Consider the following 13950-nt stretch of genomic DNA (forward strand, 5'->3'; position numbering starts at 1 on the left):
GGGGTGGCACTGTGGTCTTGTGTACTCACCTCCAGACCTCACGCCACTGACTGGTCTACACTAAAAATAGGAATCATTTCAGACTTCAAGTTGGGGCTGCTCTCTCACTGGTTGTGGGCAGTGAGGTTACTCACCCCTCCATCAGATGCTGTAGTTCATGCAAACCAGCGTACCCTGCTCCCCGCCCACCCGCAGGGGTGAGGCTATAGGACCCTGGAGCACAAGGGGCTTGTTTCAGAGCATTTACTGCACAGTTCAGACACATCCCTGCTCTGCCCCTCGCCAGGTGCCGACCCTGTTCTCAGACACAGAATCCTCCTCTCAATGGCAATCCGGATGTTTCTGGGAGCCTTAGCTCTGATGCACACACAGCAGAGGCTGGAGGCTGGTGTGTGTGTGCTCCTTTGAGACACTGTCAGTTACCAGCTTCTGCTCTTTCCCTGAGAAACAGGAGGCTGGGCCAGGAGGCAGCACGCCGGGAAGAAGGGAGGGGGTCCCAGGCCCGGGAGAGCAGACGGGGGCCTGGAACACGGGCCCTGGGGCTGCACCCCGGCTGGGGAGCTGCTCGGGCGGCCGTGAGCACTGCCTTTCTGGTCTCCTGCGTCTCGTCCGTAGAGTGGGCACAAGGGTCCCAGCTCACGAGCGTCTATGAGGACGCGGGGCGTGAGGGACGTGAGAACGACGAGGTCCGTCCCTGTCCCGGAGCCGCAGCTCAGCAAGCCCTGCGGGTCCCAGTACTATGTGAATAGCTCTCGAGCACATACTAACTGTGGGAGGTGGTGACCTGGTGGAGGCTGGACGGTGTGAATTCGTAATGACTGTGTCCCAGAGGCTGAGGGCTCTGACAGGCAGAATCATGTGGTCCATGGGGGGGCCTGGGGTCCGTGCAGGGAGGCCAAGGAGCAGATGCTGAGCTGGACTGGACACAGGTTTGGATAGATTTGCATACCCAGTTCCCCCCCTCGATCTACCATGACGTGTGTCTTCTGGTGAAATTGTGCACAAGGAATTTGCATAGAGATTCACCAATGTCGGCTCAATCCGTCCAAGCTCAGAGCTGTCACGGGGGGAGGAGCGGGACCAGGGTGCAGGCTTCACACACATAACTGAGGTGTCGCCAGAGACTGCTTCTTCCAATTAAACCTCCATCCTGACCTGGCCTGGCGTGCGGACTTCAGTGTAGACAGTATGGAGAGGACTCTCCTGTTCTTGATGTGGCTCCTCCGATCCCTGGAATGTGGACAGAGGGTTCCTGCCACAGCTGAGGGACAGAGAGGTCCCAGAGGGACCCCACAGATGCCATACTGCTCACATGACCTCCCCCCACAACGCCCAGCACTGCATGGACCCCGTGTTAATACTGCATGTCTGGAAGGGATACAAACATGAGGCCAGAAAGTGCAGATGAGTGGGTTTGACCAACTCACACCCAGGCTCACAGGGACGGGGGTGACCCAGACTCACCTTGTCCCTGCCGTCCTGGGACATCGGCCTGCTGAGCTCTGCATAGAGGACGCCACCACATTGGTCCCTGTGCTTCTCCTGCGACCCTGCACCTGGGCCCCACACACATGGAGCTGAATCTGAGCCTTGGGAACCTTGCCCTCCCCCCACCAGGACCCCCACGGTGATGCCACACCCACCAGCCTCCTTGGGGACATTCCCTGAGCAGCAAAATGCAGGGAAGGGAGCTAAGGGTCAGTGGGGGAAGGAGGGAGGGGTGTGGGCAGGGGAAGGAGACGTGCACCTGCCTCTCCCAGTCTCCAAGCTCTTCCTCTTCCCACGTGAGCACCGCAGGTACAGCCCAGCTCCGAGGACCAGCAGCGCGACCCCAAGAGCCCCCAGGATGGCTCCCACGTGGGCAGAACCGGCCTGTCCTTGTGGACCTGTTTCTTGCTCTCAGGGACGGTGAAGAAGGATGAGACAAGGGACAATGGGCCCGAGGCCCATGTGGGACAGGAGGTCACAGCAGGAGCTGCCGTGGCCCCGCCCCCAGCTGCCCAGGCCCCACAGGACACTGACCCTTGGCCAGAGCAGCACCTCTCAGGGTGGGGCCCTGAGCGCCCCCTAGAGGAGGGAGGCGTGAGGGCAGGTCAGCGGCAGCTCCCACAGGGCCCGGTGCCAAAGTGGCTGTGGGTCCTGGTCAAGGTCAGTGCGAGATGGACATGAACTCAGATCACAGCCCTGTGTGGCTGCAGGTCCACACCCCGCGGGGCGGCTGCAGAGAAGGGTCCCTGGACGGGAGTGAGTGGGAAGGGAGACTCTGGACGTGGAGGGTCTGGCGGCAGAGGGAGCAGCATGACCAGAACCCGGGGCTGAGGAGAGCAGGACACATCCGGGAACCCAGGCGAGCACGTGGGGGGGACGTGTGTCCCTGAGGCCAGAACCGGGCACAGGAGCCCCGAGCCCTGAGCCCTGCAGGCAGCGGCTGGGGAACTCCCTCAGGTGCCACAGACCACTGACTCACCCCTACTCGCTTTCCTGAAAACCTCCTGGGTTCCTCAAATAACTCTGTAGGAGTGGAGAATTAAGTCAGAGGGCTGCATGAAACAGCAGGGATGAGGAGTTAAGAGGAGCAAGAGAGTGTCAGTGAAATGCAGATGCAAGTTGGATGCACCTGCCAGCCTCCTGGACAAGGTGACAGGGGGCAGGTGGTGACATAAACATGGGGGACAGAACCCGGAACCCTCACCACGGGGACCTGAGCCCCGGGAGTCCCCTCCCCTCAGGCAGGAACACTCACCGTGGACACAGACTTCCCCAAGGTCCCGGGTGACAGTTTTCTGGTCCACCGGGCTGCTGACCACACAGGTGACGCTGGGGCTGGGCTGGCTCAGGGGCAGGTTCAGAGCCAGGGTCCAGGGGTTGGAGGCCGGTCCTGGGGCCCCTCTCTGCTCCAGCTCCCTGGGGAGGCCCTTGCTCTCCCAGGACACGTTCACGGCCCCTGTGGCTCCCGGGGTGTGGCACTCCAGGGTGACGTTGCACCAGTCTCGTGTGAGGGACAGAACCTCGGCCAGGACCTGGGGACGGGGCACGGGCTCTGGGGCAGGAGGGACAAAGGACAGGGTGTCCCGTGAGTGGAGAGCATCACACTCCTGCTTCCTCGTGCAGAATCTCACTGACGCCCTGGCTCCTCCCAGGAGGAAGGTGAGTCCATTTAACAGATAAGACAGACTTGACCCAAATATACAGAAAGTGACGATAAGGAAGGAGCCACTGAGTGAAGCCCCAGGGGATTCAACTAGAATGAGCACGACTAAAAGTCTCCCAGGAGAAAATACAGACTCAATCCCTCCTACCAGAAACCATTGATTTTAAGAAAGGGAGGTGTCTTTTATGAGACAGAGTCTGGGACAGTAGGATGTCTTATTCTGGCCCCAGTCCCCCTCTTCCTGCTCCAATGGTGGCCAGGACCCCAAGGCCCCAGTTGCAAAAGGCCACCTGGGTACCAAGAGATGGGTCCCAGGCACCCAGCAGGAGAGGAGGCTGGGGGGGACACAGTGGGTCCCCGAGGACTGGACACCCAAAACACTCTTAGAACGTGCACTGAAATTGCCGACCCCACGGGGAACAAGACACAGGGGAACAGGCCCTCTGGGAACCTCACCGACCTGACGCTGCAGGAGCTTTTCTCCCCGGAGCAGGATGTCTCCCTCCACTGGGGGGTCAGAGACAGAGACAGAGACAGAGGGAGGTGCTGACTGCGTGTCTGAGGAAGGGCCGCCCTGTGAACGTCTCCTGTGTCCCTGGAGGTTCAGAGCTGCACCGGGGAGTCTGGGAGTGAGGGTGGCCTCGGGCTGGTGCTGAGAACGAGGAGGGTCAGGGCGGGGAGGACCCCACGTGGGTTGTGACTGTGCCTGGTGACCAGGGTCCCCAAAGATGACCATGTGTTAAGCCTCAGAGCCCGCAGGTGTCTTAGGGTCCATGGCAAAGGGGACCTGAGGCTCTGATCCAGCAGGCTGTCAACTAGGGAAGGTCTGGATCCCCAGACAGGAGCAGAGGGATCACAGGGCCCTCAGACGTGACGGAGGATGAGAGAGCGGGACGGATGCAGAACCAGAAGGACCGAGCCCACAGGACAAGCTGCAGGTACAGGAAGGGGCCACTGGCCCATGACGCGGCCACCACTACAAGGTGGGACAGGAAAGACGTGGATCCTTCCCCGGAGCCTCCAGAAAGGGGAACAGCCTTGCTCTCACCTGACCCTCATCGCGGTGGCCCCGGGGCTGACCCTGCCCCACACACAGGTGCACACGCAGTTGAGGCTGCGCTAAGACACCTGTGGGTCCATCTATGACAGCAGCAACAACTGACACCACACCAGTTAAGGACACGTGTCCCGAGAGCACAGTAAAGGTTCCCGTAAACCCCCATCTCCCCAAGTGTCCCTACTCTGTCCTGAAGCACCGAGGGATCCACCCCTGCTGGGAGTCTCAGCCCCGCCTCCACTCGTGCTGAACACGCTGCTTCTGATTTCAGGGGAGAAGCAGAGCCTGAAGTCTGGGGTCTGGAAGGGATCCTGCAAGGGGCCCACGGACACTCCCAGGGACCAAAGCAGGGGGTAAGCCTGTCCTGGGGGAGGGGCCACCACGTACCGTAGACACTGAGGTGGAAATACTGGGCATTTTCTATCCCTGTGCTGAAGGAGCATCGAGCCCGGTACCACCCACTGTCCTCGAGGGTCAGCTTGTCAATCCTCAGGGTCGTTTCGTTGAGCACGTGGACCCTCTTCTTGAACTTGTCCTTGGAGGTGACCCATTCTGGAACATCCACCCCAGGAGAGACGTGCAGGAGGACTATGTAGTTTGACTCGTTTTTAACGGCCCAAGAAATCTTCTCCAGCTTGGCTTCAGGAGGTACTTCTGGACGTCTGGTGACATGAAACACCACAGAACCGCCTTGAGTCCCCTTCAGGGAAACTAGGTTTCTGGAATCCTCCACTCCAGATCCACGGGCCCCAGAGCTCCTGACCGCAGTGCTGAAGGCGCCTAGGGCATTGGAAACACAAAGTGTGAGTGTGTTTCATTAAGAACGAGGAGAAAACCAAAGACCCCATCGTGGTAATGAACTCCACCCGGTGGATCCCTGGACTCCGGGGGGCGGGACAGAGCGTGAACCTGGGGCGAGGCTGGAATCAGTCCTGGTCCTGGTGGGGCGTCCCCTTGAACACGGTCCTGAACTGCTCTCCAGGGTGTCCACACTGCCTGACCCTGAGAGGCTGGACGTGATGATATCACGAGTGGAATGCACGGAGCACATTTGGGTCAATGCCAAGTGCACAAGTGTAGGAGGAGCTTCCTCCGTGGCTGCAGAGGCCCCACCGCCCACACGCCGTGGGAGCCCTGGCCCTGCAGCGGGGGCCGCGCCCTGTGACTTGCTCTGAGGAGCTGAGTTCAGCTACAGTGATGGACGTCACTCAGTGACAGCAGATATCACAGGAGCGTGACTTCTGTCTGGTTCATACCCTGTCCCTCGCTGCTGGTATGAGCCTGCTGCCATGTTGGGGCTGCGCTGTGGGGACGCCCATGTGTCCGGGATGGAGGGCATCATCGGGCCACCTCCTGTGAGGAGGGAGGCCTGAGTCCAGCCCCAAGATCTGCTCCCTCTCCCCAAGTGCAGGGGTGAGGGGGAGCCCTACTCTCCCTGTTGCCCTTGAGCTCACTCAGCTCCACACAGACATGGATTTCAGTCCAAGAGGCCCTGGGACTCAGCCCCCAGTATAGCTGCCCCTGATCCTGACCTGCACAGGCTGGAAGCCCACGCGATGAGTTTCAGGGACTGGGGGACAGAAGGGGATGCAGCAGCAAGTGACAGGGTGGGCACTGACGGAGGTGGGTCCCGGCCCCTCCTGGGAAGGACTTCCTGACTCGGTGAGGCTGCATGACAGGCCTTCACCCCAGTCCCTCTGGTCTCCCTCATGGGACGGGGGTTCCCACCCCGGGCCCAGCACCCTTAGCCCTCAGGCCACAAGCCCTCAGCACCTGCATCAGGGGGAAGGTGGTCACACCCGTCCCTGCCCCGGGCCGGCCAGGAGAGTGACAGGGACTCAGCCCTCAGCCCCCTGCCGGCCCCTCCTCCGTCCCTTCCCTCCAGAGGTAACCGTCCTCTGACCCCCAGTGCAGGACGAGGTCGGGGCAGACACGTGCCCTGGGTGCAGGACCCCCCCCGACACGGCACAGACCAGGTGCAAGGAGACGGCAGGGGACACGGCCCCCAGGTCCCTCTAAGCAAGTCAGGACACGAATGCCCCGGGTCCCCACGGCACCGCTCTGCATCCCTCCCATCAGACACTGGCCAGAAACTTGAGTTTGGACCCTCAGCCCCTGGGACTGTGAGACACAACTTGATGTGGTTTCAGCTCTCGGGTCTATATGATCTTGTTCCCACAGCCCCAGAATCCGTTCCAGGAGCCCAGGCTCGGGGCCCAGCACCTGGGGCCCCGTAAGGGCTCCTGGGACCCAGGCCTGGCGTCATGGACAGCAGATCAATGAGTCATGAGCTCTGGGATGACACAGACCCACGTTCAAGTTCCAGAGCCGCCCTTTACTGGCTGAGTGGCCTTGGCGATTTCCCAAACTGTCTCACCTGAGGCCCCACTTGTGAAGCAGGGGACACGAGAGTGTGAGTGCAGGGGGCTCCTGGGGTGTAAACACGACACAGCAGAAGAAGCACCAGCCGTCTCCGTCCGTGGTCCCTTCCGTCCCTGTTCCTAGGACCTCCTGCCCTGCACTTCTCACCGGCGGCTGCACCCCTGATGCCGCCCGGCCTGTGACGGCACGTCCCCGTCCCCCATGACACGATTCCAGTCCCTACGGGTCAGCTGCTCCGTCACAGTCCGAGAGGGAAGGGTCCCCAGGATGGCCCTCAAGGCCAGCAGCCTGCGGAGGATTATTCCCACTCGAAGGGCGAGAGGCTTCGGTTTGTTTGTTTTTTTAAATTTATTTCTGAGAGAGAAAGAAAGAGCAGGGGAGGGTCAGAGATAGAAGGAGACACAGAATCAGAAAAATGCTCCAGGCTCTGAGCTGTCAGCACAGAGCCCGACATGGGGCTTGAACCCACCAACTGTGAGATCCTGACCTGAGCCGAAGTTGGAGGCTTAACAAACTGAGCCACCCAGGCTGCGTTTTGGCCACACTCGCAGCTCTCACTTTGGTGGATGGTGAGCAGACCGTACACGCACATACAGGAGGCGATGGGGATTGACATGCAGTCTGGCCCGGACCTCGGACCCGCTGCGCACTCCCCTCCACAGACATGGCTATTCCATCGTGCGTGTCCCTCCAGGTACGCTTGTGCGTCTCCACATGCCCGACCACGCACCGCACATGCCGTGTCTGCCTTTCCCTGCACAACTCAGGCAGGGATCCACACTGCGTCTGCACACGGGACGCATCTCATGTCCCAGCTGCACACGGTCCCACGTGGGGCTCACGTTTTCTCCACGTGTGACGGGAGCTCGGCTGTGGCCCTTGTCCCTGCCTTCTCCTTCCATCTGTGAAGTGGAGATAATGACAGCGCTCCCCTGAGACAATGGTGGCTGGGATTTCAGAAGGCGAGCACGTTCCCGTACATGTGAGCTGCTCTCACGACTACGATGCTTCTCCTGACCAAGCACCCCTGGGGTCCGCCCCCCACTTCCCAGGTCCCAGGATGGAGCCCTGCTCCCCCACCAGATGCCCTCTCGGGGTCTCCTCCTGGGGTCAGGGACGGGCTCCCGGGAGACACACACCCGTGCTGTGACCCCACAGGCGGCCGTGGGAGCCAGAGTCTGGCTGGTGATGGCTGTGCCCACAGCAGCTGGGTTCCATGGCCCTGTCAAGTCCCCCTCAGCAGGTGACTGGGCACACGTGTGCAGCTGGGCGGGGTCCTTGAGACCAGGGGGCCGACTCCCAGGTATCCCACACTTGGGCTGAGATAAATTGATACTGTAGGCTCCACATGGTGTGTGTGTTTACCACTAAACTCCAGAAGTTTCCTCGTGGTGGGGATAATATTGTGTGCTCATCACGGCTAGCATATGGCGATACAGTTGATTGAAGAAGGTAGGTGTGGGCCCCCCGCCATCTGTTCGGGGCGTGTGTGTTTATTCAGGCAGCTGTAAACACCATCATCCCGGGAAAACACAGAAATGTGAGTAAGTGCACTTGGAGTTCCCCGCTGGCCTGGAAGGGGAGCAGCTAACTCTCTGCCTGGGCCCTCACCCCCTGCTGGCTCCCTCAGGAAGAATGGGCTGAATAAAGCATCTGGTACAACCCCAAGTCAGCACCCCAGCCAAGACAGTCAGGACTAAGCTAATGTGGGAACAGGCAAACCTTGGTGCAACTTCCGTGAATTCTGAGAAACAGTCCCTGCTGCAACGGGGGTGGAGGTGTGGGGGATGGGACTGTGCGCTGGGCTCCCGGGGGGACAGTGGTTCAGCCCCAGTGCGGTACCTCCCCTAGGGCTGTTCACCATTAGTTCTGAGCCAACAGTGACTGACTCAGTCCCCCCTGCACCTGCTGGTGAGAAGGGCCCGGCACCTGAGAGCAGAGAGAAGGAGGGGGGCATTTTCCACTGAGCGCAGGCGGGGCTGCACGGCTCTGGCCGGGCCTCGGTTTGCGGCTCCTCGTGGCCTACAGCTGTGGCTCATGCCCTGAGCCTGTTGTGTAAACCGAGTGTGCAAACTCCCGGGAAGGGGCTGCTGTCCTTCACATGGGATATTGAAGACCATCAGGGCACCTGGGTGGCTTAGTCAGTTAAGTGCCCGACTTTCGCTTAGGTCATGATCTCGTGGTTCGTGGGTTCGAGCCCTGCGTCGGTCTCTGTGCTGACTGCCAGCTCAGAGCCTGAAGCCTGTTTCAGAGACTGTGACTCCCTCTCTCTCTGGCCCTCCCCTGCTCATGCTATCTCTCTCTCTATCTCCTAGAAATAAATAAAACATTTAAAAAATTAAAAAAAAAAAAAAGACCCTCCTCAGGAGCAGGGACATAGACATCACAGGGCCAAGGATGTGGACTTAACTTCAAAGATAGGATGCATTTTGCCTGGGGGCAGGGAGATGGGGGCTGAGGAATTCATAGTGGAAAGGTTAGGTTCCTGGTTTTGAAAGGTCCTCAGCTGGGGCACCTGAATGGCTCAGTCGGTTAAGCGTCTGACTTCGCTCAGGTCATGATCTCAAGGTTCGTGGGTTCTAGCCCTGCGTCAGACACTGTGCTGACAGCCAGCTCAGAGCCTGGAGCCTGTTCTCGGATTCTGTAACCCCTTCTCTCTCTCTGACCCTCCCCTGCTCACGTTGTCTCTCTCTCTCTTTCTCAAAAATAAATAAAACATTAAAAAAAAGAAAGGTCCTTAGCTGTCCATCCCTGTGAGCACCCAGGACAAGGACAGGATGGAGACAGAGAGCGCAACCCTGGGAAGCCCCGGGCAGTCTCATCCAGGTGGGGGCACCTGTCACAGGATGTCACAGCAGGGAGGGCCTTTGAGGGGACCCGTCCCAGAGGAGGGGCCTCCATCCCAAGGAAACCTCTCCTGGGTCATGAAAGACAGAGCCAGACCTGGGGCCGGCTTCCCTCTGCCCCAGCCCAGTGCTTCTGCAGAGAGCTGCCTGCAGCCCTCCTCTGCTCTGCCCTCCCCCACCCTGCACAGAGGCTCTCCCTGCAGACCTGCTGTCTTCTCAGCGGGTCCCAGCAGCTCTGGGATCTCCCGTCCCAGCTATTCTCCTGGGAAAGGGGCCCAGGTGCCTGTTGGGCTTTGGCAGGGCAGGGACCTGGGGCACCTGCTGGGAGGGAGGGAAGCAGGGAGGGAGGAGGCCCAGCCCTCAGGCTGCAGGGGAGGCCTGTCCCCAGGCTGGATGGTGATGTGGGCTCCAGGGCTGGACGCACCTTGAGGTGGGAGGAAGGAGATGAGAGTCTCAGATCAGCAGACGGTGCTAATCCCAGAGAGGAAGGACAGAAGGACAGAAGGACAGAAGGACAGAGGGCCAGGGGCACAGGTGTCTGTGATCCGGAGAGTCGAGATGTATTTAAAGAAGGTAAAATTTGGGGCGCCTGGATGGCTCAGTCGTGCTGACAGCTCAGAGCCTGAAGCCTGTTTTAGATTCTGTGTCTCCCTCTCTCTCTGACCCTCCCCTCTCATGCTATGTCTCTCTCTCTCTCAGAAATAAATAAAACATTAAAAAAAAGTGAAAAAAAGAAGATAAACTTTAACACTCAACAGTCAACATAAAATTTCCATTTCTTCTTCCTTCCTTCCTCTTTCTTTCTTCCTTTTTTTCTTTCTCTCTTCTTACATAATCTTCCAAACAGATGTTTAAGGAGAAAACTATGTAATTTCACATATTTCTCCAGTTAATTAAAATGGAAAGAAAGAGAAAGCCTACATTTTGTTGTTGACAAAATTACTTGGGTAAGAGGGATATCAGAGCCTTGAAAACTCATTTGCTAATGAGAAACACTCTGTCTGCAGATGCCCTCAGTCCGGGAATTTCCTGGATCCCCTGCACCACCCCTCAGGGAGCCAGGGGCTCACAAGCAAAACATTACAGAAAAGAAAAGCTTTCCCAGCATTCCCTGGAATTCATAGCTCTGAGACCTCAGTGTTTTCCTTTGTTTTTATTTAATCTGTTACACGAAAGCAGTTGCTCTCAGAGGAAGTAATAACGGGAATGTCTGGGTTTCGTTAGGACAGTCTTTTCTTTCGGTTCCTTTTTGGGGACCTTCCTGTCACCCCGTTCACCCCCTCCTGAGGCCGGTCAGCGCCCATGTTCCGTCCACACCCTTCCAGCAAGTGGGCGCAGATGCCTTCAAATTTTGGGGACCGCCCGTCCTTCCTGGGTCACACAGAATTCGGTGTGTTCCGGGCTCTCCTCTTGCCCCAGGGGCCAGAGCAGGGTCCCCCCCGCCCCGACGGGGCCTCTGGGCCGCCCCATCCTCCCCACACGGCTGCAAAGGCTGGGCGGCCCCTGTGCAAGGCGGCCCCGGCTGGGAGCCAGAGGCCCCTCATGTGTCATACAATACAGTTGGTGTTTCAGGTCCTTCCCCACAGACATCAGACCCGCGGGAGCCCCCCTCCCTGCCCCGCACAGCGGCCTCCCGCCCAGGGACCCAGAACACTCACTGAGGAGGAGGCTGGTGAATCCCAGGAGCCAGGGGGCCCGGCACAGGCGGGGGGCCTCTGGGCGGGTTCCCATCACAGCTGCCTCCCTCCAGGCTTGCTCTGGGCCTACTGGGCTGTGGAGAAACATCCAGAAGCAGAAGCAAGAGAGGAAGAACGGTTTACTCTGAGCAGCTCTTAGTGTTTCCCACCCCAGGGGCGGAGCTAACCGTCTAGGACAAGCTGGCTGCTCTAGAGAAAACCATTCAGATGCTTCCTCTTTCCTCCCCCTGCGCTGGGTCTCAGGGATGATGGCAGATGAATGTATGAACACCCCCTCGATGAGCCGCTGGGTGGGAGAGGCTCCATCCCTTCCTGTGGGCACCACCGGCCTGGTGATCTCAGCTCCCCAGCCGGCCCTCTGGGGATCGCTTACCTCTGTCCCCGAGTTCACACTCAGCCCAGTGTCCCTGCTTCCCAGGGACAGCTAATGGCCAGGCATAGAGTCACACTAACCACCATACACATGGACCCCACTGTTCTGGGCCAGTCCTCCATCTTTACACCATTTAACAAGTCAAATTTTCTTTCTGATTTTCTCTGCACTTTAACTGTCAGGTGCCTAAGGAAGATGCAGAAAAATAAAGTGCTTTCTGGGAAGAGTCAACCCCCACCCCCACCCCATGCAAATATGGGCATTTCCCTATTGCTGGCACCCATGGATCTCTGGGCACCCAAGCCCCACCCTGCCCTCACACACAGGGCAACCCCCACCTGCACATCCCCCCAACGCTCTGCCAGCCCTGCCCTTGCTCTCACACACAGGAAGGTGACAGGGATGTGCTCCTCTGGCCACTGGCTCAGCTGCCCAAGTTCACGGCCACCTGCTGAAAGTCTGGCCTCTTCAACCCGGACAGGTCCCCATGACCTCTGAGAACATGTCTCCATTGGACCCAGGAAGCATCACCATAAGTACCCCCTGCCAGTGAACTTTCCCCACCCACTGAGGCTCCCCTTCAGCTGCTCAGACCCTTGGATCCTGAGGCTGGAACCCCAGGAGGGCTGGGAACACGCACTGAAGGTCGTCAGCCTATTAGCTGGTAAATCCACTTTGTGGACGTGGAAGCCCATCCTCAGGGTTTGTACGACCATCAGAGGTCACTCAGCAGGTCAGGAGCAGGGGCTGGACTCCCACCCATGATCCCCGAGAAATCCATCATCCGGCTCCTGTCCCGTCCACAGTGTGGCCTCCAGCAGTCCCTGCATCTTCTCTGGGTACCCCTGACCTGCTCTGTGCACATCACACAGGAGAGCATCAACACTGCCTTCTTCCCCGGCTCCCGTCCCATAACGGAGACATCCTTCAGGAGGCTCAGTCCTTCAGCCTTGGGGGTAAAATCTCCTGGATGGAGTCCACACTGCACTGTATGGGGAACAAGTCGGCCATGCCCCTATCTCCGTTCCTACATACCTGGGAGCCTCTCAGAGGAGGAGGGTTGGCTTGCGAAAAACACTGCATGGGGGGGGGGGGGCAGGGCCAGAAAGGAGCCCCCAGCAGCTGCAGATCAGGGACACGGGAGGGGCAGCCACCGGGCACTCCATGCTGGCACCACACCAGGGACATTTTCATCCTCCAGGTACAGATCTCCATCTCCTCCCGCCATCCTGGACAACAAGAGAGCTAATTCAATGACCACAGTAGGTCTATGTTTCTGTGGTTCACAGGCACAGTCCCTGTGAGAGGCTATTTCATGGATGAGGAAAGTCAGGGCCCATTTAGGGAACTTGATGAGCCCATGGTCCTGAAGCCAGGACATGGCAGAACCAGGACCACATCTCAGGCTTCTAGGCCACAGATATTTCCAAATCTAAGTACCTCCTACACTTGCGAAGTGACATTGGAGGGGGAGGGAGGCCAGCCGGCCCCAGGGCAGCCTCTCTCCTTTCTCACACCCCCAGGCAGAGGAAACAGGCCTGTGATTGTAGATCTGTGGGCTCTGAGGTCCAAGGAGGCCCTTGCTGACCACAGCCTCCCTCCTCCCATGCACTTCCTGGGTCACACATGGGCCAGCACCTCCAGCCCTGCTCAGGGTGGGGCTTGCTTCTCCTTCACCTTAAGAAAATTCAAAAAGAGGTATACTGACTGTGGAGGATGAAATAAAACCAACTTGTACGCATGTGACATGGTTTTCTATGTAAAAAATGCAAAGAATAGACACACCAAAAAGCAGAAATACTCGTCATCTGATGAGGGATGATTCCACAGTTGCAGAAAATGCAAGGTTCCTACATGACACTCAATTACTCACTTTCACACCAGCAATGAAGAAATGGATTTGAAACTGAAAACTCAGTACCATTTACACAGACATCCCCAAAGTGAACTATTTAGGCCTAAATTGAACAAAATATTCAAAGATCATTATGAGGAAAAGTACAAGACTCTCATAAACAAAATTAGAGAACTCTAAATACATTGATGTATCAAGATTATTGATAGAAAGTAGCTTTGAGAAACACAGCTACAATGAACTGTGAGAAAATGGAGAAGCAGGGCTGGGGATTTAAAGGCAGATGGGAGACTCTTTTTCTGGGCACATTTGCTCCAGTTTTAAACCGTATGTGTATAACCTGATATTTGTCATCAGGAGCTGTCTTCCAGCGAGACATGGAATGATTTATTTTCTCTGTGTCATTCATCTTTGAACATTTGAGGCAACAGGTGCACCTGAGTAGCTCAGTCAGTTAAGTATCAGGCCCTTGATACCCACACTAGACATGATCTCTCAGTTCCTGAGATCCAGCCTGGTGTTGGGCTCTGAGCACTGACAGCATGGAGCCTGCTTGGGATTCTCTCTCTCTCTCTCTCTCTCTCTCTCT

The 13950-nt window shown here is 57.9% G+C and overlaps 1 protein-coding gene across 3 annotated transcripts in view; it reads right to left on the reverse strand.

Moving 5' to 3' along the window:
* Positions 1-227: 227 nt before the first annotated feature.
* Positions 228-13950, reverse strand: part of LOC120227312 (SLAM family member 9-like) — a 28964-nt gene continuing 15241 nt past the window's right edge. The window contains exons 2-7 of one of the 3 annotated variants that reach the window (XM_039225453.1): positions 11095-11207; positions 4596-4988; positions 2744-3040; positions 1752-1898; positions 1465-1556; positions 228-1230 (exon numbers count right to left, since the gene is read on the reverse strand). In XM_039225453.1, the coding sequence (XP_039081384.1) occupies positions 1138-1230; positions 1465-1556; positions 1752-1898; positions 2744-3040; positions 4596-4988; positions 11095-11207 (1135 nt within the window). In that variant the 3' untranslated portion in view covers positions 228-1137. Of the gene's footprint in view, positions 1231-1464; positions 1557-1751; positions 1899-2743; positions 3041-4595; positions 4989-5117; positions 5275-11094; positions 11208-13950 lie in introns of those variants that run through there. The other 2 variants (XM_039225452.1, XM_039225455.1) reach the window with 2 other exon arrangements.

Source organism: Hyaena hyaena, unplaced genomic scaffold (assembly GCF_003009895.1).
Source record: "Hyaena hyaena isolate Hyena2069 unplaced genomic scaffold, ASM300989v1 scaffold_2228, whole genome shotgun sequence".
In the NCBI taxonomy this organism is placed as follows: domain Eukaryota; kingdom Metazoa; phylum Chordata; class Mammalia; order Carnivora; family Hyaenidae; genus Hyaena; species Hyaena hyaena.